The 22,891-nt window shown below is 45.9% G+C and overlaps 1 protein-coding gene and 1 long non-coding RNA gene across 3 annotated transcripts in view; one reads left to right on the top strand and one right to left on the bottom strand.

Annotated features, from left to right (window-relative positions):
- The window catches only part of MAP3K4 (mitogen-activated protein kinase kinase kinase 4), an 89,424-nt gene that overhangs the window by 6,519 nt on the left and 60,014 nt on the right, over positions 1–22,891 (bottom strand). For both annotated transcript variants that reach the window (XM_086708277.1, XM_086708278.1), the window contains exons 10-23: positions 22,440–22,703; positions 20,996–21,145; positions 18,411–18,572; positions 17,817–17,950; positions 17,041–17,119; positions 16,246–16,324; positions 12,693–12,789; positions 11,760–11,897; positions 8,513–8,613; positions 7,805–7,885; positions 4,733–4,924; positions 3,669–3,739; positions 2,575–2,691; positions 1,532–1,691 (exon numbers count right to left, since the gene is read on the bottom strand). In XM_086708277.1, coding sequence (XP_086564403.1) covers positions 1,532–1,691; positions 2,575–2,691; positions 3,669–3,739; positions 4,733–4,924; positions 7,805–7,885; positions 8,513–8,613; positions 11,760–11,897; positions 12,693–12,789; positions 16,246–16,324; positions 17,041–17,119; positions 17,817–17,950; positions 18,411–18,572; positions 20,996–21,145; positions 22,440–22,703 — 1,825 coding nt within the window. The remainder of the gene's footprint in view (positions 1–1,531; positions 1,692–2,574; positions 2,692–3,668; positions 3,740–4,732; positions 4,925–7,804; positions 7,886–8,512; positions 8,614–11,759; positions 11,898–12,692; positions 12,790–16,245; positions 16,325–17,040; positions 17,120–17,816; positions 17,951–18,410; positions 18,573–20,995; positions 21,146–22,439; positions 22,704–22,891) is intronic.
- LOC147581353 (uncharacterized) lies at positions 9,799–13,568 on the top strand. Its single transcript, XR_015251704.1, has 2 exons — positions 9,799–11,929; positions 12,521–13,568. It is a non-coding gene; the product is annotated as an uncharacterized LOC147581353 (long non-coding RNA).

Here is a 22,891-nt window from a genome sequence, read left to right as displayed (position 1 = left end):
CGGACTCGACAGCGCTAACTTCACGACTCTGGAGCTGGCCCACATGTGCACACTGGCGGTGCTGAGTTATAACAAATGTCACAAGGACACAAGTGAATGGATTGATTCAAGGACCCTGGCTGTGCTGACGACAGGAAGGTACCATTTTGTGACAGGGGTCAGAGACAGAACAATTGCAAACAGGCAATGCCGTGGCCTGACAAAGAACCAATTAAGCAAGTGCTCAGAATGACCCCAGCAGCGGTGTTGGCAGACGGGCAGGGGGGGAGGCAACGAGACTGGAGGACGCTGGGGATTCAGGGCAAGCCACTGCAGAGAGGGTGGACAACTCTTACACCCAGACCAAACCAGGTTCTGGTGTAATCCATCCCCGCCCCGGGTCTAGGGCCCGGCTGGAAGTCAGCCAATTCTAGAGTGAACGTGTTCAGGCTGGCCTCAGGCTGTGTGACAGAGTGGAGTCCTTTACTCGAGGACCCATGGGAGACCAGTAATTCGTCACTTGAATTACCTCAAAGGCTCCCAAATACAAAGGCCAGGGGCAAACGCCAGAGAGACAGTTCTGAGACCAGCAGGACCATTCCCCTCACTCCAGAAAACAAAAGCGCTTCAAATCAATCAGCGTGGCCAAGTCAGTCATTGGCAGAACTCTATACTGGAGGAGGTTGGCGTCAATAAACGCTCTCGCCCAGGACATGGCTTCCATTTCAGACTCACTGTCCCTTCACACATTCACAAGGTCCACATGGAAATACCAAAGAGTCCGGACACGGGGAAAAGAGCTCCAGCAGTGAACGTCTAGTAAATACACGAGCTTGGCTAAATCAGCCTATAAAAATAGCAAATTTCATTTTTTTTTTGAAAGTTTATTTATTTCGAAAGAAAAAGAGAGAGAGCACAGGCAGGGAAAGAGCAGGGAGAGAGGGAGAGTGCGAGAATCTCCAACAGGCTCCTTGCGGTCAGTGCAGAGGCTGATGTGGGGCTGGAAACCATCAACCCTGAGATCGTGACCCGAGCCAAAGTCAAGAGTCAGACATTTCACTGACTGAGCCCTGCGGGTGCCCCGCAAATTTTATTCTTAGAAACCAGACTTCACTGAAAAGAGTGTGACCCGCAAAGAGCAGACTTATCGGCTCATGGGTGGAGACAAGTGTTCTACATGGCCTCTCGATACTGGGCTCTTTGTGGAAGCATATTGCCAGTAAGGGTACTTCTTTGTGGAGAAGTGACGTGTGGGAGTGGGAATGAGTGTCTTGGCAGCAGCCACGTTCTGGTGCTGGGCACCAAGGAGTCTGGTCTCCGGCAGCCAGGTGAGTATGGGGATCACCTTCGTTTTAATGTTTAGTTTGAGAGCAAGAGGGAGAGCGAGCGAGCGAGAGAGCGTGCGCAAGCGCCCGCACGTAGAAGAGGGCAGAGAGAGAGACTCCCAAGCGGGCTCCGCGCGGAACCCACGAACCGTGAGATCATGACCTGAGCCGAAATCAAGAGGCAGACGCTGAACCGACTGAGCCCTCCAGGCGTCCCAGGGGGTTACCTTTAATGTCTCGGTGAACTATGCCGTGCTCGTGGAGGACGTTGATGGCAACGGTGATCTGCTTTGAATACAGCCTGATGACGTGCTCCTGAAGTCCCAGCCTCGACACCTCTTCTAATGTCCCCTCGTCACAGTACTCCATGAAGATGTACATTTCTTCCTGTGGGTGGAAGAAGATGCAGCCGCGTGTTCACACGTACGCTAAGTGAAGAATCTGGAAAACGTCACAGGTCACACCCCAAAGGAATCTTCTTTCTAACGGTAGGCTACACTTGTCCTCCTCGACACTGAATCTGTCTTGTAGCAGTCATTTCTCGCTCCTGCACACAGGTGTCTGCCTGCCTCCTCTGTCTGGAATTATACAGCTGGTTGGGACAAGAACGTCTTCTCCAAATCACAGGTGGTAAGTGTCCATAAACCTCTGAAACGAAGTCTGCTATATAATCTCAGACAGGGACCAACAGGGCTGTCCCTACGAATGTATTATTAAGTACTGAAACACATCCTTTTCAGACACGAATCTGTTTGGGAAAACATTAAAAATCACCGTTCAACTTCCCCCGGAAGTTCAGACTCCACCGGGATGCTCCAAGTTATCCTCTTTCCCTCCAAGTGTTTACTTCCAAACACAAGGGGGGAAACGAATTTGAGGCTGTAACGTTCTCATTTCACAATGGGCCCTTACACACGTGTAAAAGGAAAATCAGCGTTACTCGATAGCGCACACAACAGCGGTTCAGTGAAAACTGGGGGAAAAAGCAACGCGCTGTGTAAGGGGCACGTTGGAAGAATCTTCTGACTGGCAGGATGGGTTTCAGTGCTTTATAATGTCGGGTTAACGACTACAGTCTACAACTTACATTTTAGGAAGAACTCCTCTAGTTTCAGAGAGAAGGCAGAAATGATGTAACTCATGGAGATTTCCTGATAATTAGGCAAAGTTACTGTGCTCTGAAATGAGAAGACCTGTGATGTAGAACAGGACTCCACCTGCGCCCTTAACTGATTCCTCACACAAAACCGTGTGACCAAAGTTGGCTTACTCTATGCAGCTCCACACCAAAATACCGAACCAGATTGGGGTGTTTGATGCCCTCAAAGATTTTCAATTCGTCTGCAGTTTCCTTGATAGTTTTATGGTCGTTAGGTTGAAATCGAATCTGTGAAAAGAAAACCGTCGATTAGCGTCAGTCCTGCCACAAACCAGGACAAGACACCTTTCGAACGCGGGGGCCGGGAGGCCGTCTCCTGACGTTTGTACCATCCAGACCCAGGGGACTACAGTCAGTGGCTTTGTGACTCGATTTTGAGTCTTTCTTTCCTTTGTCGGGCCACGCGAATAAAATGTGCCTGCTTTACGATACTGATGAGCGAGCAACCTGCTCACGGGATCACACTCTGAAGTGCAGACCGAACTCACAAAACCACTAGACAGTCAGCAGGCGATCACAGCTGTCTAGGTTCTGGCAAGGCAGAGATGAGAGAGGATTCTGCCCTCAGGAAGCTTCCAGCCAAGTGACAATGAGGTTGAAGAAGCAGGGCGGGGAAGAGCCACACGGGGAAGACACGAAATGCCCCAGGAGCTGCGAAAGGGAGGCCCGGGGGCTGCGCGGGGGGCTGCTGCGCCCACACAAACGGCCGCGGCAGCCCCACGCTCGTCCTCCACGGGCTCCTCTGCCCTTCGGAGTCCCGAAGTGTCTCCTCACGAGCAACAACGGTATCCATTTCCCTGACGGGCCTCCTCGGCTTTTCCCGGCTCCCCCCCATCCTAGCTGCAGCTGTTTCTGAAGCCGATCACAGAGGTCTCCTCCCCCGACTCCCCACCAAGATGCTACCGTTGTCACCGTGCTCTGGGTCTTCGGCTAACTCTGCCTGTCTCCCTGGTACGGCCCCGAGCATCCCTGCGTGGGGGCAGAACCACGTGCGCACCGGTCTTAGCAGCCTCACCGGGATCCGCACTGGAGTTGGACACCCCGTTACTCTGCCGTCTCGGTGTATCTGCCCAGACGACGCAACACGGAGGCACCCGAGTTGGCTCTGTGCGCTAAGAAGGCCTCACAAACGAGCTGCTTTACCAAATCTCTGTCTCACAGAGAGGCCCAAACAGAAGGGCCTCCGGGAAGGCCAGACCACTCACCTCCTTCATAGCCATCAATTCGCCAGTGTCGACACTGATGCAGGTGTAGACCTTCCCGTACTGCCCCTCCCCTGTGAACAGAACAAACACACTGCTCTCAGTCACCAAAGCTAGGTCATTTTAAGTCACTCAGATGTACAATAATCTTTTGAATTCTGGATCTATATTCAGACACCTACCTTACCTACAGTCTACTATCGCAAGACCCAAAATGTTTCTGAATGTCCCCCAATAACCGAAAGCCATCTCTTCACTGTGCCTTACCTGTAAATACCTATAAAGAGAAGTGACTTTGGCAAACCCCAGAAGAGGTACGAAGGTGCACACTCTGAGCCCTTATGACCCTTCAGGAGGTCAGGGTGGGGCGCAGGGAATAGCCAGGAGTGAGCCTGTGTGCAGGAGTGGATACTGCACCAACGTATCTTTGGGGACATTAAACTAAGGGCATATATGGCTAAGACTGGTAACAGTAATTGATAACATTTCTACAGCACTTCATTGTTTCCAGTGTCTCCTGCGCCTATGGATAGCTCTACGGAAACTTCAGGGTCCCGGAGGCTCCCAGAGTCCTATATTCCAACTGCGTCTGCTTCATCAGACCTAAACACTCCATACATAGATGCATTTAAAAGAGGGAAGGATCTGAAACATCATCAGGCTCCTTCCGTCACACAACCTCCCATGAGTTATTTCACCTGGAAATGAATTAATAGGCAATGTTTTAGGAAAGACTGTCTCTATTTGCATCCAGTCTCTCTTCGGTCATGTTCTTGAGGGAACACGATCGTAAGAATATCAACTGGAACAAATGGCTAACTGGCAACTTCTGGAGTTATCGAGCAAAACCAGTCGGTTTAATGAGCCACTTAAAAATCCAAAATCTCCTCTCATATTGCTCTTAGAACACATTTTACAGACATATGACATTTGCACGAACAAAAAACCAGAACCCTCTGCAAAAGACCTGCCACGTCTATGAGAGAAACGGCTTGAACCTAAAGACGTGCAATGACTGCCATTTCTAAGAGAGGCGACCTTTGTGTCACGTTCCTCAGTTTCCTTACCAATTTTGTTTCCTCTTTGCCACTTGAAGGTCACCTTCCTCAAGCCTACGTGCATAACATTATCATAAGATTTAGGGGTATCACAAACTTGACCAATGATATTCTTTCTCCTCATTTCTCGATACCTCTTTTCTTCGAACAATCGGACCGACTTCTGGATAGCCTCTATGGGTCCTTGTTTGGAAGCAGTGTCTGCAGAGAGAATCACAAACGCAGGAGTCCCCAGTCACTAGCGGTGAGTCGATGTCCGGCAAATAATCACAGAAACAGAGCACTGCACGTGACCACTGCCGCACGGCAAGGCACAAACGAGCAGGTGTGTCCAAGAGCTCCCGGCACCGTCCCCCCCGCCCCGCCCTGCACAGGTACATACATAAAACACAGGCTAGTCAGGCACAGCGGGTGCCTTCCTCCCCCCAGGCTGTGGCTTAGCAACCTCCCACCTGCCTCCAGCCTCTCCTGTCTCCAATCCACTCTTGTTGGCCAGATCTAACTAGCATGTAAAGTTTGATCATGTTCCTTTCCTACTTAAGTTTATCTCATGGTTCTCAACAACCTGTTTACCAAAAATCCAAGTCTTTCCCACAGGATTCGAGGCCGTGTGGAATTTGGACCCAGTTTACCTTTCCCGGTTCACTTTTACAAGTAGTCTCCTTCTATTCTCCTACCACAGGTCCCAGACAAGCCAAACTGAACACACTCCTAGAACACGGCAAGCCGTTCCCCACTCCCAAGCCTACGTTCCCACTTTCCTGCCTAACCAAAATGCCTGTTTCCCACCACAGTGCCTAGGGAGTAACCTCACCCCTCACAGCTCCGCTGAAGTTCCACACCTTTCTAGCAAGCATCTCTGATGAGAAGGGAAGTCAGTCATCCCTTCTCTAGAAAAAGTCCAGAGCAAAGGCTCTGGAACCAGAATGCCTGGGATAAAGCCCCAGCCTCGCCATATTCCACATGTCTGACAATGGGCAAGTTAGTTAACTGACGTCTTTATATATCCAATTCCTAATCTGTGAAATGGGAGTAAAATATCTTGAGTACAGAGCTATTGTGAGTATTTAATGAAATCACACATGTAAAGCGCTAAGCCTTGTGCCTGAGACACAACAATACTAAGATTCAGCTACTATTGTTCCTATTCCTTATTTTTTCATCTGTCTCTACATCTCTAGTTCTCCAACTTATTTGATTATGAAGGACAGTGAGAAGTAACTTTTACACACACAGGTATCTAAACAACAGTTTCATAAAACAGTGAAACAGACTCCATCCTATTTTTTAAATTTTTTTTTTACATTGTATTTCTTTAGTAGCATTGGTTCTATGTAATCTTGATTATCCATATTAATTACAATTGTAATTGGAGTAATTTTATTTCCTACAGAGATAGAGAAAACTGGGAAAAGGATAATATTATGTTATACATAAGATAAACATGGCTCACAAGTACAAGCTGTATCTTTCTTGCCTTAAGAAATGTAAATAGGTATGTGTGACTGTTAGGAGACATCCTGATTTTTTAAATGCTGACTTTCCGATCCTCCTAACTGATGTGTCACAACCCCCAATGTGAAAAGCACTGCTTCATTCATGTACCCATTACAGCAGCCCTCATACCATATCCTAGCTATGTAAGAGCCTGAATTTCTGGCCAGCAAAGAGAGGACCAGGATGGCTCTGAGGTTAATGCCGAGAAGAGAAATTCCCAAAGGTGCATCATGTTCTAACTGTAGTTTCTCACTACAACCGTTTCTTTAAAACATTAATTGCTGTTTCCTCTACCTCAGTAAATGACACATCAAGTCTACTGGGCTCTGAACGAGACTTCACAGCTACAAGGCCATGGACTCCACGGTCAAATATTTCCGGGAAAGGGTTTTTTTTTCTTTTTTTTTACAGTAAGAACTTCTCAAGATTTCTCCATCTCTGTGAATGTGAACTGTAAGTCTCCCAACAGTTCCCAAGTTCTCTTGACCACAAAGTATTTGTTTTGAAAATCGTCACAAAGACCCGGTAAGCGTGGGAACTAGTGATTATGTGAGAGCCAGTGGAGACACCCTCTTGCCTGTCTCCCAGGCTCAAGCCTGTGGATCTCCTGCTCCAAACCCTCCAAACACACCGTACCTGCCCCAGGCCTGGCAAAGACTGCATCAGGGTCATTTCCTTTTTTAAAAATCCCACCTTAGCCTGATGTGTGACCATCTCCCCATTTCCTCCCCACTCCAGGCCAGCAGCTCGCTCCACGCCGGTGTCTTCCTCACTCCTCCTTCCCACTCGCCAAACACACCAGCAGCTCAGGAGGCTGCAAGGGCTGCCCGCCGTCCCTGGGTAAGGCCTTCATCCGTCATTGAAGACCGGCCATGGTCTGACTTCCCCCAACACCTTCAAGATCATTTCCATTTCCAGCTACACTGCCCCATACAGCTGCTATATTCTTTAGACACTGGGCCTCCAGATGTGTTTTTTATTCTGTACTTTGCCCCCTGGCTTGATGCAAACCTGTTTTTTCTTGAAAAGCCAGCTCAAGCCTCACTCCTCCATGAATCTCCCTCGCCCCCGGCCCCAACTATTCTCGGCTTTGGTGGGCAACATACTTCCACGGGGCGCTGAGAGGTAAGAGTACTGGACTCGGAGACAGCACTGTACGCACGGTGGTCCTAGCTCTGTCAGTTATCACGTTCACCAAACTATCTGGCTTCTCAGAAACTTTATCGCTTAGTGTAAGATAGGAACAGTTACTCATTTCACAAATATTAATTATATTCCTGTCACCTACAAAGAATTATGCCAAGGGCCCACTCAAGGTGACACATAGAATTAACCATCACATGTATGCTTAAAGAATACAAAGATGCATAGAACACGTTCCGGATCCAAAGGAGCTTATAATTTATTAGAAGAAATAGGAAATGTATACAAACATGCTACACACAAGAAAGTGATGTCACAGGTCTAAAAGAAATCACTAACTATTAATGTAGAAGGTCTAGTAACTCAAAAGCTAACGCATGTTTTAGCTGAGACTACTCACTCGATGCTTAAACGTTTTAAGTTCAACATTCTCTCTCTTACCCTTAGTCTGGCTGATAAGTGTCCGAAGTTCCCAACTTCTTCGAGCTGACCCACTTGAATCACCTTTTGGATATGCTGGTTCTGCAGGAAGTATGTTTTTCACACAAGTTAAGATTTACGACACAGACGCAGCTGATGTAATTGAGAGCAAGACTGAAGTGGTGAGTGGCAATGATTAGTTACCATCAACCCGTCCTTTCTGGTAATTTCTAGTTGAGGTGAGTATGAGAAGCTGTCTCTATAATCAATTCTAGAAAAGTGTACCAAACGAAGAAGCTGACTTTACATGACTTTAACTACATGAACTTTCCATAAGTAACAGACAACGGAATACTGAGCAGACATTAGATTGTTTAGGGACACCCCCCGCCCCCAACACCTCAAGAGGCCCTGCCTGGCAATAAAACCTCAGCATACCATTAACACACACAGTGTCAGTTTGTTTTTTTAAGCGGATGAGAGTGTTTGGCAATTAAAGTATCAGAGATCATGATTTTTAAAAAGTCAACAAAAGTAGACTTAGAAAGTGCAAATACAGCTAAAAAAGGTATCTATATTAAAAAGCCAGTATGCTGAGCATCAAATGTCTGAGAGTGCTGCCGCCTCTGTCTTACTCTTCACTTCTTTCTAAGGCACCAACAGTGGAAGCCGGTGAAGTGAGGCGGAGGATTCAGCCGGTCGGGGTCACAGCCAAGGCCTCACACTCACCATCGCGCTCCTCGGTGGGGCTTGAGTGGCGGCTCAAGGACCGAAACTGTAACTCCGCAGCTATGGAAGCCAGCCGGTCGTTCTCAGGGACGCTGGAACCCCTGTTTCGGTATTTTTAAAAATTCAGCTGTCAATTCAATGGAACTGCAAGTGAAAGCTCCGGGAGATTCTTCTAGAGCGGTGATTCTCAACTAGGGGTAATTTCTCCCGCTGGGGACACTGGCATCTAGCGAGTAGAGGATAATGCAAAGGACGGCCCCAGATAACGAATTATGCACCCGGAACAACAGTGCTGCTACTGAGAAACCCTTCCTGGAGCTGGGAAGTCAGTCGGATTTTTATCCTCCACTGCTGACACATGAGAACCTGACTGCGTTACACTGTTTTAAGTTAAAAACAGCAAAAATAAAACCAAAACAGTATTTATTGAAGTGCTATTGACTTGTGTAGAAAGCTCCATCATTTCAGCCCAGGATGGATAAAAATTATTAGTCAAACTGGCTAATATTTAAAATTATGATCATACTATATATTTATGGGCTTAATTCCATTTAAAATGTAAAATTATTACATGATTCAAAGATTTCAAACCTCCTAATAAGAAAATGGAAGGAAACACCTAGTGACTTTTTAAGCAGTAGCCAAGCAAAGGTGCAGGACAGCAGGAAGCTTAGCACGGAAAGAACAAGGTTAATTTGCTGCTTTTCCAGAATAAAGTGAAGTGTGTTTAGAAATCCAGAATGAATCCAAAAAGAGTGAAGCCCAGAATTAAATAAGGGCAGTGTTAAAACTGTAATTCAAATAATCCACACTAAATATGACATTAGTTTATTAACAAGTTTAGTATTTTGTACACGAATGATATTATGAAGTATGGTAGCATTTATGCTCTTTTTCATGATATGCTGAATGGATTTAAGGTGACGTGGTCTACTGAACACGTGTTCACAAATGACGCTGTAGGCAATGCTTTTTTATTTCCCTAAACTCTCAAATCCAGTGTAACACTTGTAAGTCTGAAGAGTGGGGGGCATCCTCTCTGCCATGTAGCTCATCAGAGAGTCCTGACACCATCTCCTGGGAACAGCACTGATGCTGAAGAAACACACGACTCCTAAACCAAGGACACGTCACTCAACACCCCTCTGTTCCTGACTTCCCAGACATGAAATCAGCCGATTCCACACCCTCAGAGATCTTTGCTAGGGCAAAAGGCAAAAAAATATCCTTAAATGAGGTAGCGTGCCGGTGAACGTCTCACTACCCGCTGTGGACTCCCAGTTTCAGCGGCGGGACGGCCGGCTTGCCAAAGCCGTGAAAAATTAACCATCGGTCTCGCAGACCGCTAGGAGCCAGTTCCAACGAGAACAGCGCAGGAAAGTTTTATCAACACGTCAGGTAACTGAAGCCCAGCCTGTTCCCTAAGTCAAACCCAGCCAAATCAAAACATTTCCGGGATGCCCTGGGGCACAGTGACAACTCCCGGGGCAGGAGCCCAGAACGTCTCTGAGACCTGGGGGGGTGGTGGCTGCACGCAGTGAGGCTGGGGCGGTCCTGCGGCCCCGGAAGTTCCGGCCTCGCGAGACTTCCCCACAGCGCACTCGCCAACCGAGGGCTGTACACACTGCGGCTGCGCAGCAGCCGGCCACCCCGGGGTCCGCCCCGCAAGTTCCCGTCAGCCGAACTGGGCAGGCGCAGGTCCGGGACGCAGGAGGGCCTCGCTGCCCTCTGCCCACGGTCACACGTACGCCGCCAGAGAGTCGCGACAGCCTCATCCTCCGGAAACAGTGGCCTCGAGACGGCACACTGTGACGGCAGGGAAATCCCTGCGTGTCCAGAATCATCGGGAAGATGAAGAACACTTACGAGACGCTGCTCGTAACATGCTGAAAAAGCCTAAGACAACGCACAGGAAGGCCAACCACACGTACTTGGCCTTCAGACTAGTAACATCCGCTCAGCGTACCACTGGCACTCACAGATGCCTTCGGCCAGACTTCATGACCCTCGAGAACTGGGGCGCTCCTCCCTCCTCCCCTCTGCAGTCCTGCAGGAATGTTGTGAGGACACGGACGCAGCAGGCGTGGGAGCCAGCACCGCCGCCCTGGTGGAGTGTTCTGGAGTCTGCACTGGGGGGCAAGTCGCTTCGATTAACCCCGTGTGACACTTGTATAAGAAACATTGCTTCAAGAACAGTATCTGTAAAGGTCTGCCCTGCAACGCTCTAAACATAAATGAAGAAGGTGAAGGTGAGTCCGCTTACGGTTAACTGTTAATTGTTTTAGTTGACAGCTTAAGCTGTAAAGTATGTGGAATTTTTTTAGGTGATAGATGTTGATCACTACAAATTAGGGGCATCTGTTATTTTAATGAAGGAGAACAATGGAACTGCAGCAACTTTAGACTCCTATAAAGTACATCTAAAAACAAGTTGGTGTGTCTTAGATTCTAGAACTGTACGTCATCTTTCTGCCGATGACCTACTCGTATCTCTTACGAGCACCGAGTTTCTTTACAGTTTTGTCTGTTTTGATTGGATTACCCTCAACCCCTGGAGTTTGACTCTATCGCCATGTGTGTCCGAAGACGAGCACAGAGACAGTGTGTCCCCTCTGCCAGACAGAGGGGTGTAATGAAGAGTGACTGAATGGCTTTTCTCCACCAAGTGTAGGAGACTTGACTGAAATCCTCTGTCAGAACGACTAGAACGACTAGAACGGGTGCAGAGACTTCATGCAGGAGACCTCCGTTTTCCGGAGCTCGCCAGCTGTCTGACAGCTCTCTCCAGAAAGGACACTTTTCTCCATAGAAGATACCAACCTCACGAACTCACTTTTCCACTATTACACACTGCTTCTAGTCAATGATTATATAAATGAGGAAAGCGGGTTAGGAAAGTGACCCTCCTCAAAAACAAATCCCCACCTGAGGGTATTAACTAGATGCCATCTCTGAACCACTATGGGGCAGGACCCCTCAGGAAAGGCGCTCCTGGCCCAGATTCTCCTGTCCCCTTCGGTGGGAACTAGGTTCTCTTGTCCGATACTCTCTCAGAGGACTTGTTACTGGTCATTTTGGTTAACGTGTAGCTCCAAAGAAATACCGATCGGGCACACTGTCTCCTCGTGCTGCTGGGTGTGAGAGCCTTTGAGTCGGGACACCCCACGGGCGAATCCCAAAGCCGAGACCACTGCGACGTGCACACGAGGGGGACCCAGGGGACGTGGAGCCAGTGCAGGGTGACTACCTGGTGTCATGGGCACCGCTGATGGGTTTGGGCGGCACAGCGTCGCTGCCGGAGGGACCGGGCCGGCCGGCGGCGGCCACAATGACGGCAGCAGCAGGGCCGCCGTGGCTCCGCGCGTCTGAAGGCACGCTCCGAGTGCTGGCACGAGAAGAGAAGCTTCAGGAACACAGGTGAGGAAAGGGAACGGACTCTTGAATCGTTTTCAGTTAGAAATAAAATAGGGTGAGGAAGGGAAAAATATTTAAAAATATAAAATGCAAAGTTTTCTTTGAGATTCAGGTCTAAGTATGAAGAAGAAAAAAAACTCATTATTTTGAAAAGTAATTGTGGTCTTCTCCTAGCAAATACTGTCAAATAAAATTAACTTTTAAAAAGTGATCCTACAGGGGGGAGAAAATGCTCACTCCCTCAAGATGCAGAAATGCCACCACATTCGAGGGAAAGACTTGGTACGAGAGTTCCAGAACTCACGGTAGTATTTAAGTTGCTTTGAGGTTACGTAACACGCATAAAAGTCAAGACTGAAAAGATCACTCCAATTGTTTCTCCACTTCTAAACTGACGTTTAGGATGGTTTTTCAAATGCTTATTATGCTATGCACACTCACATTTGATTTCCTAAGGTCATTTTCAAAGAAAAGAAAAAGAATTATTCCAAAGCCGGTCAGCATTTAGCAGCCTGAAGTTATAAATAAGCAGAGACACTAAGTTATCTTGAAAGGAACAAGTCTTGTAAACTTGCATGTCTTTTTCTCTTGCAGCTAAGGCACTGTGGTGTATTTCAAGATAAGGCAACAAAGAGCTTTTAAAAAAGGCTGAAGGAGGACACGGAAAGGATACTTAGTTACAGAGCAAGCACCCAGGAGCCCAGAGAGTGAGCATGCACGTCAGAGGAGGAGTCATAAAGCAAATGACTAGCTGAGCACCAAATACCTGAATCCCTCTGGAGTCGGGATAATCAGATGTGGGTTAGGAGGGTCACTGTGGCATCGCGGCACCTTCACGGGACGGGGACTGTTCCGATGGATGGCTGCCAGTGACAACGGAGACAAATGCAAAGTGTTAAAGGGGTGGACAGAAGATGCCGAACCAGACAACTTAGCAGAAATGGGATGGGCCTTAATTTTGCTGGTGACCAAAATAGATCCGTTACATGAGTAAGAAAATCGTACTATACCTATACTCATATTGGGGAAAACATCGCTTTTTAAAAGTTAGTAAAAGTTATATCACACAAACTTTTAGCCGTTGAAAACATTTCTTAACATCCCGGAGAAAAAGTACACAACGGATGCAGAACAAACAACGTGGCCCATGTTAGAGACCGCGCCGTGGCAGCTCCAGTGAGAAAGGGCTCTTTCTGCTGGCTACACTTTTTGAAAGATTCTGGTCCATGCTGACGCCTCAACAGGCTCTGAGTCAGGGAGGGTCGCTGTCATTTTCCTGAGTACGTGGAGTTTTATTTAATTCTTTTAAATCTAGAATGAGGGGGGCCAGGCACAGTTTAAACAGGTTATTCTTTTGTTCAGAACACATTTTCTTCTCTTCTTTGTTTAAATAGTCTGGCAAAAACTGGATAAAATTTACAATAAAAATTTAAAGGGATAACCTTACCTCATGATTACAAAAACGCTGATAATTGTCCTTTCCCCGTAACTAGACAGAGCTAGTGTTGCACATGTATTAAATTGTCTATTTCACCCTGACATGTTGTCCCCTTACTTCTGACTCCGTTTTAACTCTCCTTAATTTTGTAAATGTCCTATTTTCTTTTTATGTGAATAATTTTACTCCACGTGTTTTATTCACTCCGTATATGCTTTGTCCTAAGTGGAAACACTTCCTTCCTCATGCTTTTGGTTTCTTTTTAACATTACACAGGAAAGACAGCAGAAGTCCCCCAAACAGAGAGATCTGAAGGGAAAACTTGCAAAATAAAAATCAAGCAATTGTTAAGAAAAAAGTCAAGCAATTTGTGTCTCTGGCTCATTATCTCAACAATTACAGTAGTAAATAAAAAAACTCCAATTGTAACAAAGATAAAAAGAAACAAAACAATAAAAATGCCTTGGAGAAGATGAACACGATGTCTTTAATTGGTGGTATCTTTAATTCGGCAAACGTACTGGGAACTTCTGAGTCAGAAACTGCTACACACTTTCCTCATAAAGGTATAAAAGAAATACCTGCTGCTAAAACACATGTCCCCAAGTTTTACGTTCCTCATCACAAAACAGAACATTTAAGAGTATATACGACCAACTGCTGAGAAACTGTGGTATTTTATTGAAAAGAAAATCCGAACAGCCAATAAAAGGAAAATAGATGCTCTAATTTCACTGGCAATGTTACTAGAGAGATGTTTTTCAGGGCAAAAACGAACAAAACAAATGTCCCCAAGGAAATGGTGCAAAAAATCGCAATACCCCCATCATGGACAAAACGAAGCCACTAAAGAGAATGAACCGGATCCATTCCTGTTGACAGGAAGGAATTTCTACGATTGTCAGATAAGAAAACCAAGAGATTACTATCCAATGTGATCCAGCTTTTATACAGTGAAGCGAACAACCCTATCCACGCTTGTGTGATTACAGGAGCAGAGCCACACACAGCAGAACGCGCCCATGCAGCTCCCTGAGCACATGGAACCGAGGGGAGGCCACACACCAGGCCGTGCTCAGTGGCTACGAGCGCAGAGCACAGGGAGAGAAGACGGTACACAACGGAACGACAGCTGGTGTGCTCTCCATTCATTAACTGCCCTCGTAAGGGAAGGGCACAAAACGAGATGCGGATGGCTGCCGCGCACAGGACACTACAGTTTACAGCTCTCATGACCTTACTGAAGCCTCATTAGCATCCAGTTGTAAGCATTTGCAGAGGAGCCTCTGTGATGTTGGATGAGCGGCCCCGGGTCAGCAGGATGTCAGGCGATCTGACTCGGCCAGTGCTGTTCCCAGCAAGTCACATGGCCGAGGGGACAAAGGGCACCTCCAGCCCACAGATGGCACTGCTGACCCACTGTCCCACCAGCAGTTTGCAGAGAGGCATGTGAGTAATTAGTGATGGATCGCACGTTAGCCGTGATTACCTAGCAACCGTAGGAGGATTGCTTTTTTTTCTTTTGTAATATTCTTCTACCTTGAAATTTTTTCTGCATGTACATTTTCTACATTTCTCTATATACTCTTCCTACATTGTAACTTTGCCACCATGGAAATGATTCCTCACGTAGGAAAAACTTTAAAGAAGTGATTTTTACTGAATTATTAATGATGTATTCTTAGTGAAATATTTTAGGAGATCAGAAAATCAAAGCTTTTAGGATAATATGATTAATCAAAAATTTGATAAGAATACAGAACACTATAAAATTGTAACATTATATAAAATGTTCAAAGAGTTTTGTAAATGGTGACTTTCATAACAGCCTCGGGAGAAAAGCAGGTATAAACTGAGTGAACTGTTTTTTAAGTATTTATTTATTTTTGAGAGACAGAGAGTGCGTAAACAGGGGAGGGGCCGACAGGGAGGGAGAGAGAATCCCAAGCAGGCTCCGTGCTGTCAGAGCAGAGCCCAGTGCAGGGCTTGGACTCACAAACCGTGAGATCATGACTTGTACCAAAATCAAGAGTCGATGTTTAACTGACTGAGACACCCAGGTGCCCCCTGAGAGAATTTTAAAGATCAAGGAACCAAGCATTAAAACCCAGTGTACTAACTTTTCTATAGCTAGCAAATACCCTTTAAGATATAGTTCCTCCCGCTCGAGAAATTTACCATTTATGAATTATTTTATTTTGTGTAATTTAAACTGTTTTAAAATTACTAAATTTTCATTTTTGGATGTTTATTGCATATAAATAGAGTTTTGCTTTTAGTGACTATCTCAAGAATGGGGTAAGGCACGGCCTTTTTCTGATACATACTTTGTTGTAAAGTTTCAACATACTCCATAAAACTGTAATATTAACTATAATTGAAAACTCTAATTGAAGTACATCATAGCATAACTTGTGTTTTTGTCTTTTTAAGTAAAATCAAATAAGAATTTACTATGTTAGTGGGGACACAGGTACCGTCTCAGCTGTGAAAAGGGGAACAATTACACTTGCCCCCCTCCAGCAGGAAAGGCCCTTCCTTGCTCCTTAACGGACAACTGTCTCCAAGTCTTTCCTTCCCAGAAGAAGAGATTTTAAGGGGGAGAATAAAGTGTTGGTGTGCAAAAAATAATGAACTAAAATGTGTAGTTAAGACTGCTGGCAGGCAGTGAATGCCGTGTGCTGGCATTTTAATCTTCCTGCTGGATTTGGAAGGACTATGGTCTTCTCCACAGACACACCTCATTCCTGTAACTTTCACTGTCGTTTTCCGGAATACCATTAAAGAACTTCTCTACACCGGGTAAACGGCCACAATTACAAGATGATGCGCTTGCCCAGACCAGGAGGTTCTAGGGGAAATGTTCTAACTGCCATCTTACCAAGGTACAAACCTGTAACAGGACTGTGCGGCTTTCCTATCACATGGCCAATGCATTCATTCATCAAGGCTTGAAGACTCTGGAAACCCGAGGAAAATAGCAAAGAAGAAGGGGAATGTACATTCTCTCAATTAGGAAGTAACACAAATTAACCTTTCAGTATATTTAAAAGAAACATGCTACCCTTAGTCAAGATTTTCAAAGTTTGTTTAAAAGAAAATAGCTATAAACATAAACACAAATTGCACATAACTTATAATGATAATACATACAATTCTATTTTTAGGAACAAAAACAAATTCACATTCAACTCCCCATAGTGCAATGATGTGCACAAGCACATCTCTACTACTTGAGGCTAAAATGAATGAATTCACATGCTGAACACCATCTTTTGGAACTGATGGAATGTACTGGAATAAAAGTGATAATATTCAGCATTTGGCACTACCCCCTCAAATGGCACATGCTCGTGTGAACCAGCTAGTCCCTCGTTAAACTGCCAAAAAGCAGCAACTAGTAAGTCAGCAATTCATAAAATCTGAAACTGACAAATATTTTAGAAGTGCTAGGCTTCCCAGCTATCCACGGACTTAGCCAGTTGGACACTATTGTTATGAAAAGAAAAGAACACGGAATTTCTTCCTATGCTATTAAGAGTGCTTTCACTTTAGCATTATCGTTACAATTATGAAAATAATATTTAAGAACAGCTATAAAAAATACACAGAAATAGTAATCAATTCATTTCTTTAATGAAAACAAAACAAAACAAAACTCTAGAACATTCCATACCAAGAAGTCATCTTCTGGCAAAGCTGAAATAAAGGCAGGTTCAATGGCTTGTAGAAAATCAAAACCTTGGGTTGCCCACCTGTTACATGAAAAAGTTCAATAATCACAAAACCAAGAAAATACTGTAGCAGTTTTACTCTATACAATACTGAAATGTAATCTGACTGGAAAATTATGGTCTAAGAAAAAACATACCTTTTGGGGATGAGTAAATTTATAGCATGTTTTGTGAGAAAAGGACAAACAACTTCTTCATAAAGGAACTGGTTACCAATTTGTTTCCACTTACATTAATAACAGGCTTAAATTTCATGAGGGAGGGAAAAAAATTAGCAATCAGGAAGACCTGTCCAGGGAGAAAGTGAACTCCCCTGAAGTTAACTCATTATGGAACAAATTTTGCTTTTAAGCTTTCCAAGCACTATGGAGTCTGCTGTGTTAATAGTCTCATTTAAAAACAAAACAAAGCAAAATCCTGATGGCCAAAGAGTTCAAAATGCTCCTTTTTGTGTCGGCTGCTCAGAAATCTCTCACACAATATGCAAACGAAATATTACCAATCCCATATCCCTTGTATTCCTGCATCTTCCAGCTTCACAGGCTGCTCCAACACTCACACTCACACATGCTCACACACTCACAAACATATACACACATGCTGGCTCGCTCGCTCTCTCTCTCTCTCTCTCTCTCTCTCTCTCTCTCTCTCGTCTCTGCTGGAGAGACCGGAGTACTGAGTTACTTGCAGTTCCAGGAAACATGTCCTTGGTCATTACCTGGGTCTTGTACCTCGACCGCTCTCACATTTAGTTAGGACATAGTTCATCCACTTCCGGGCAAAGCTTATATATTTGTCTCCTATCTTCTGTCTAAACTCTCCAGACATCAAACGAACAACTTCTTTATGATACTGTAAGAAGATTTTGTGCATATCATAATGAAGAAGAAAATAACGATTATACAACTATCTCAACGCTACAAATGCCATGTCTGTTTAAAATGTCATTTTTCTAAAAACAAAAAGCAAAGTCTAATTAAAATTTACACATTTTCAAGAGCATAAAAAGTTACAGATAATATAATATCTTAAAGTGCGGCTTCACGATGTTTTATTTGTAAGTTGAAATTACAGACGTACTTTCATGATAGTAACCATCTCATAGAAGGTTTTGAACGCAGAAAGCTGTTAGCACAAAATAAGAACTGGGCAACAACTGGCCAGTCTAAAAGGAAACCAGCATTTCTGATACTCAGCAGCGTACGATGAGTCGTGCCTGACGAAGCCGTGATTACCATCAATAGTCTGACGTGAGTGCGTTACGGAGCAACTGCAAAGCTACACTGTGCTTCTCCTCTTACTCTGTACCTACCTCGAAACCAAAGTTGTACCCCTGAATCATCGCCTCGCGGTAGTACTGCTGCAGCGTAACAGACTCAGATTCGTCAACCTCCGCATCAAATTCGGAAGTGAACATGTGGTCCACTCGGTCGATGGCATCGCTTATTCTGTTGCAAAGCTCTAGCGCGTCATTCTAAAGAGGCCCAAAGCATAATGAATACAAACCAAGCAATCACCTAATACCTACTGCATTTTAGAGGAAGACTCCTTTCGTCATCACAGACGTTAACCACTGCAATATATTTTAGCCGTATTTATTCTAGTTATTCAAAAATAAAGGATATTTATTTACTTATTTTCATGTTTGTATTCATCATTTGTATTAGGTCTTCTTTAACATCTTATGAAATCCAAGAGGAAAAATAAATCCATTTAAAACGATAATGTCTAGGGGCGCCTGGGTGGCTCAGTCAGTTAAGCGTCAAGACTCTTGGTTTTGGCTCGGGTCATGATCTCAGGGTTTGTGAGTCTGAGCCCCACATCGGGCTCTTCATTGATGGTGTGGAGCCTGCTGGGGATTCTTTGTCTCTCCCTCTCTGTCTCTGCCCCTCCACTGCTCTCTCTCTCACTCTAAATAAATAAACTTAAAGAGAATGCCTAATTACTATGTGGTCTCTGAACAGACGCTTTCCTCTTCATGTTTTGCACATCAACCACCAGCTGCTTTTCCCCCCCGGGGCGGTTGCTGAAGTGTAAGTGTGGTTTCAATCCAACAGGTGCACCCTGTATTGTCCTTCTCATCTCCCTGCTGCTACTTGCTAGCAGCCTGGGGGTTCTCAGCCAGGGCTGATTTCACCCGCCTTGTGCCAAGGGGACACTGGCAATGTCTATTTTGGTTGTCACAATTTGGGGAGATGGGGTGTGAAATCTATTGGTATCTAGTGTGTAGAAACCAGAGATGCTGCTAAATATCCTACAAAACAGGGCAACTGCCCCAAAACAAAGAATTCTTGACCAAAAATGTGAATACTGCTGAAGCTGAAAAGCCCTGTCCCCGCTGGCACTTCATTGTCTCCGCAGGCAGGACGACAGCCGCTCCAAGCTAGACCCCCACACCGCCCCTGAAACGCAGGCATGTACACATGGTCTCCACCGGGTGTTCCCCCTACATACTGCTTCAAAATGCTCTTCCTAAATCTTCAACAACTCCCTGAGGCCTAGAAAAAAATAAAATCCAAAATCTCTCAACAGCCTGACTTTTGTCCATCTAATTTTACCAGCTTTATCTCCCCCAACTTTCCACTGTGTCCACCAACATCCAGCCAAATCAGACTATTTGATATGTGGTGAGCACTCCGGTTCCCCTGATCCAGAGCAATGTTCCTTCCCAGTTTGTATCTTCGGTAATCCTACAAGCTGAAATGCCTCCGTGGTGGTAATTCCCAGATGCCACAAGGTTCTAATCTCTCCCTCCTCAGGACTTCAGTGTGGCGGTTCAGGTCCTGAAGGCCATAAATCCCTTAGGCTCAAGAATCATCACTATCTTATATAATTTTACACTCTCCAGAGTTCATGGACTCAAAGACCAAGTCTCTTGCCCTGCTACTGGAGTGGGAAGGCAATCGATGAGAGAATGTGTTTCCAGGTAAATAAGACAAATCAGACTGACAGAAGAAAAACAAATGTTTATCAAATTACTTCTGATTTCAAGAAGTGCTGCTTCTTCAAGCAGTCAAGCCCTGATGTGACTAAGAAGGCATAACTGATGGCCTGTGGAACAGTGTGGATCAGACCACGGCTGATGACTGGGGTACAAGGCAGAAGTGGTGAAAACAGGAAATCCTGGGAGAAGGTGAGGCTCTGGCTTGCCCTGGACGTGGAAGGCCTGCCGCCTGTCTACAACTGCTTTCTCTGCTGTATTTCATTTGGCTGAAGTATCTGCTAAAGCAAGGTATAAACAAGGCTTCTTTTAGATTCCACATTACTGATCTGGAGTACCTCTAGCAAATAATGGTAATTGCTAAAGAAGAAAGGAAGCTCGATTAGAAATAAAGAGACCTAGGGCTGATGGCTCAGAGCCTGGAGCCTGTTTCCGATTCTGTGTCTCCCTCTCTCTCTGCCCCTCGCCCGTTCATGCTCTGTCTCTCTCTGTCCCAAAAATAAATAAACATTGAAAAAAAAATTTAAAAAAAAAAAAAAAAAAAAAAAAAGAAATAAAGAGACCTAAATTCCAGTATGAACTTGGCTGCTAACCCACCACGTGCCATTAAGAAATCACGTAACTGTTCAGACTTCTATCCCGTCCAATCCCAACGTTCTACGGCTCCAAGAAAGATGTGGGAAATTTTTAGTTGAAGTGTGGGAAAATGTGTATTGTGAAGAGGGAGAACGGAGAGGACAATGTCGGACTTCAGATTCCCCGCGTGGCATTACGTTGTCACACCCGGACTCTTCCACAGCATTACCACGGAACATCAGTCAAATAGCTGAGGTAGAGGTAGCAGGTGAGGGAGACGAGGCAGGGGGAGGCAGGGGAGGGAGAGGCAGTGGGGGCGGGAGAGAGAGGCGGCAGGGGAGGGAGAGGCGGCAGCTAAGGTTGGGGCGGCACCGAAATACCTTTAGCTGCTGCAAAGCCTTGGCGATGAGCGGCTGACTGGATGTCTGCTCCTGGTGCAGAGTCATGAGTCCCTCGATGGACTGCTGGAAGGCCTTCCTCTGAATTGTGAGATGGGCAGACTGCATGACAACTAGTAAAAGATTATCCACCTGGGAGGAAAATCAAGCACCGGGCTTAAAAACAGACCCACTTAACGGCTTCCCATTCCAGGTGAACCCCTCGTCCAAAACCAATGCCAACCTCACAGAGCCACCAGGCCAGGAACCACCGGATCAGAAAGCAGTTTTCAAGCAGAGCTACGCCTGGCAGTGGGCCCTACGTCTAAAGTCTTCCACACAATAGTGAAGAATCCCACGGAACTGTGTGGGCACGATGCCTTGAACAGCCTAGAACCACAAGTAACTCAGTACTCCTGCAGCAGTCTGTGTGTGTGTGTGTGTGTGTGTGTACACACGTGCTGGAGCAGTACATAACGCTGAAAAATGCAGGAATAGAAGAAAGTGACCTGAGCGGCTTTCCATGAAACAAACAGCTAATTGAGACTCCATTAGCTTTTTCTTTCAGTGACAGTGAGTCACTGCAGTATTTCGCATAGAGGTGTGATGTGATCATAGCCGCGTGTTATGAAGGTCATTCTGAAAGTACCCAAACAAACACAGACTTGGGGAGAGGGAAGGTGTGGCTGGAAGTGTGACAGTGCAGCAGTCCAGTCCCGGGATGACAGAATCGAACTGTGGTGGTGGCTCCGGACGGCACAGAAAGCGTCACGTGCTGGAGATGCTTCGGGTGTGCTAGGGCTGGTGACTAACCGGGGGGTAGAAGGATGAGTTTACACGGTCACACTCTGCGTTAAACACCTGAGTGGACACAGCAGCATTCACAGAGACAGAGAACACGAGCAAGAGAGCAGGCTGTGTGGAGAAGAGACAGCCGTGCGCTCAACTTTGGCCAGGCTGAATGCAGAGGGCATGCGAGGGTTTCTTCCAGGTTGTAATTAATGAGTTATTTCAACCCTCCTGGGGTTGAAACCCTCCCTGTCGGGGAGGTAGGTAAAAAGCTTCACCACAAAAATGGAAGCTAACAGCAAGTCAAGCAGAATACGCGAAGAAGCGGAACTTCCGAACGGGCGAGAGAACTCCTGTGAGAGTGCGAGTACACAGATCACGGCTCAACTAGGTAAGGACATAAGTAAAATACTCCAAATATTCCAGTATAATTTAACATACACAATTTGAAGGAATATGCTGGTACAAGTCGTGCTACAAAACTATGGAAACATCGAGGTCCATTTTGGGGGAAGTCTACACTTGAGACTCCTGTGGCAGTTAAACCAATCACTCGGGAGCCGGTCATTAGTTTTCTCTAAAGGTATTTGAAGTACCCAGTGCTGCCTCAGGTGGGGGGTGGGGAGCAGCGGGTGCGGGAGCCGCGACTGACACACACCTGCATGCTTCTCAGGGTATCGACGGTCTCCACCTGCGGCACGACTTTGACGGGCTGCGCTTCCCACGCGGCCCAGCCGTCGTCGGCATCCCGGGCGCGGTCACTGTGCTTGGTGAGCAGTAGGTACGCGTCAATCAGGATGTCATCGGACTCTTTGGAGCAGTCCTTTCCCGCAGCTGCATTGAGCAACTGAAGAATAATGCTCTTCTCAGCGAGGGTGTCTGGGACAAACACCTGCAAGTTTTCCAAGCCGGGAATCTGTACCTGCAAAAGAAATGACCCAGAATCTTAAATTAGGGAATGTCACACATAGAAATGTTATTTAAAAAAGAAAACCAAAAACAAAAAACAGAAAAGGACCGGCCTGTGTGGGGAAGGCGCAGAAGGCACCTCAGGGCATCCAGGGCCACGCTGCAGGCGGCAGGGAGGACAGCACGGGAGCACTGTGCCCG

Source organism: Puma concolor, chromosome B2 (genome assembly GCF_028749965.1).
Source record: "Puma concolor isolate L17-30 chromosome B2, mPumCon1.1.hap2, whole genome shotgun sequence".
In the NCBI taxonomy this organism is placed as follows: domain Eukaryota; kingdom Metazoa; phylum Chordata; class Mammalia; order Carnivora; family Felidae; genus Puma; species Puma concolor.
This window is presented reverse-complemented; position numbering and strand designations above follow the sequence as displayed.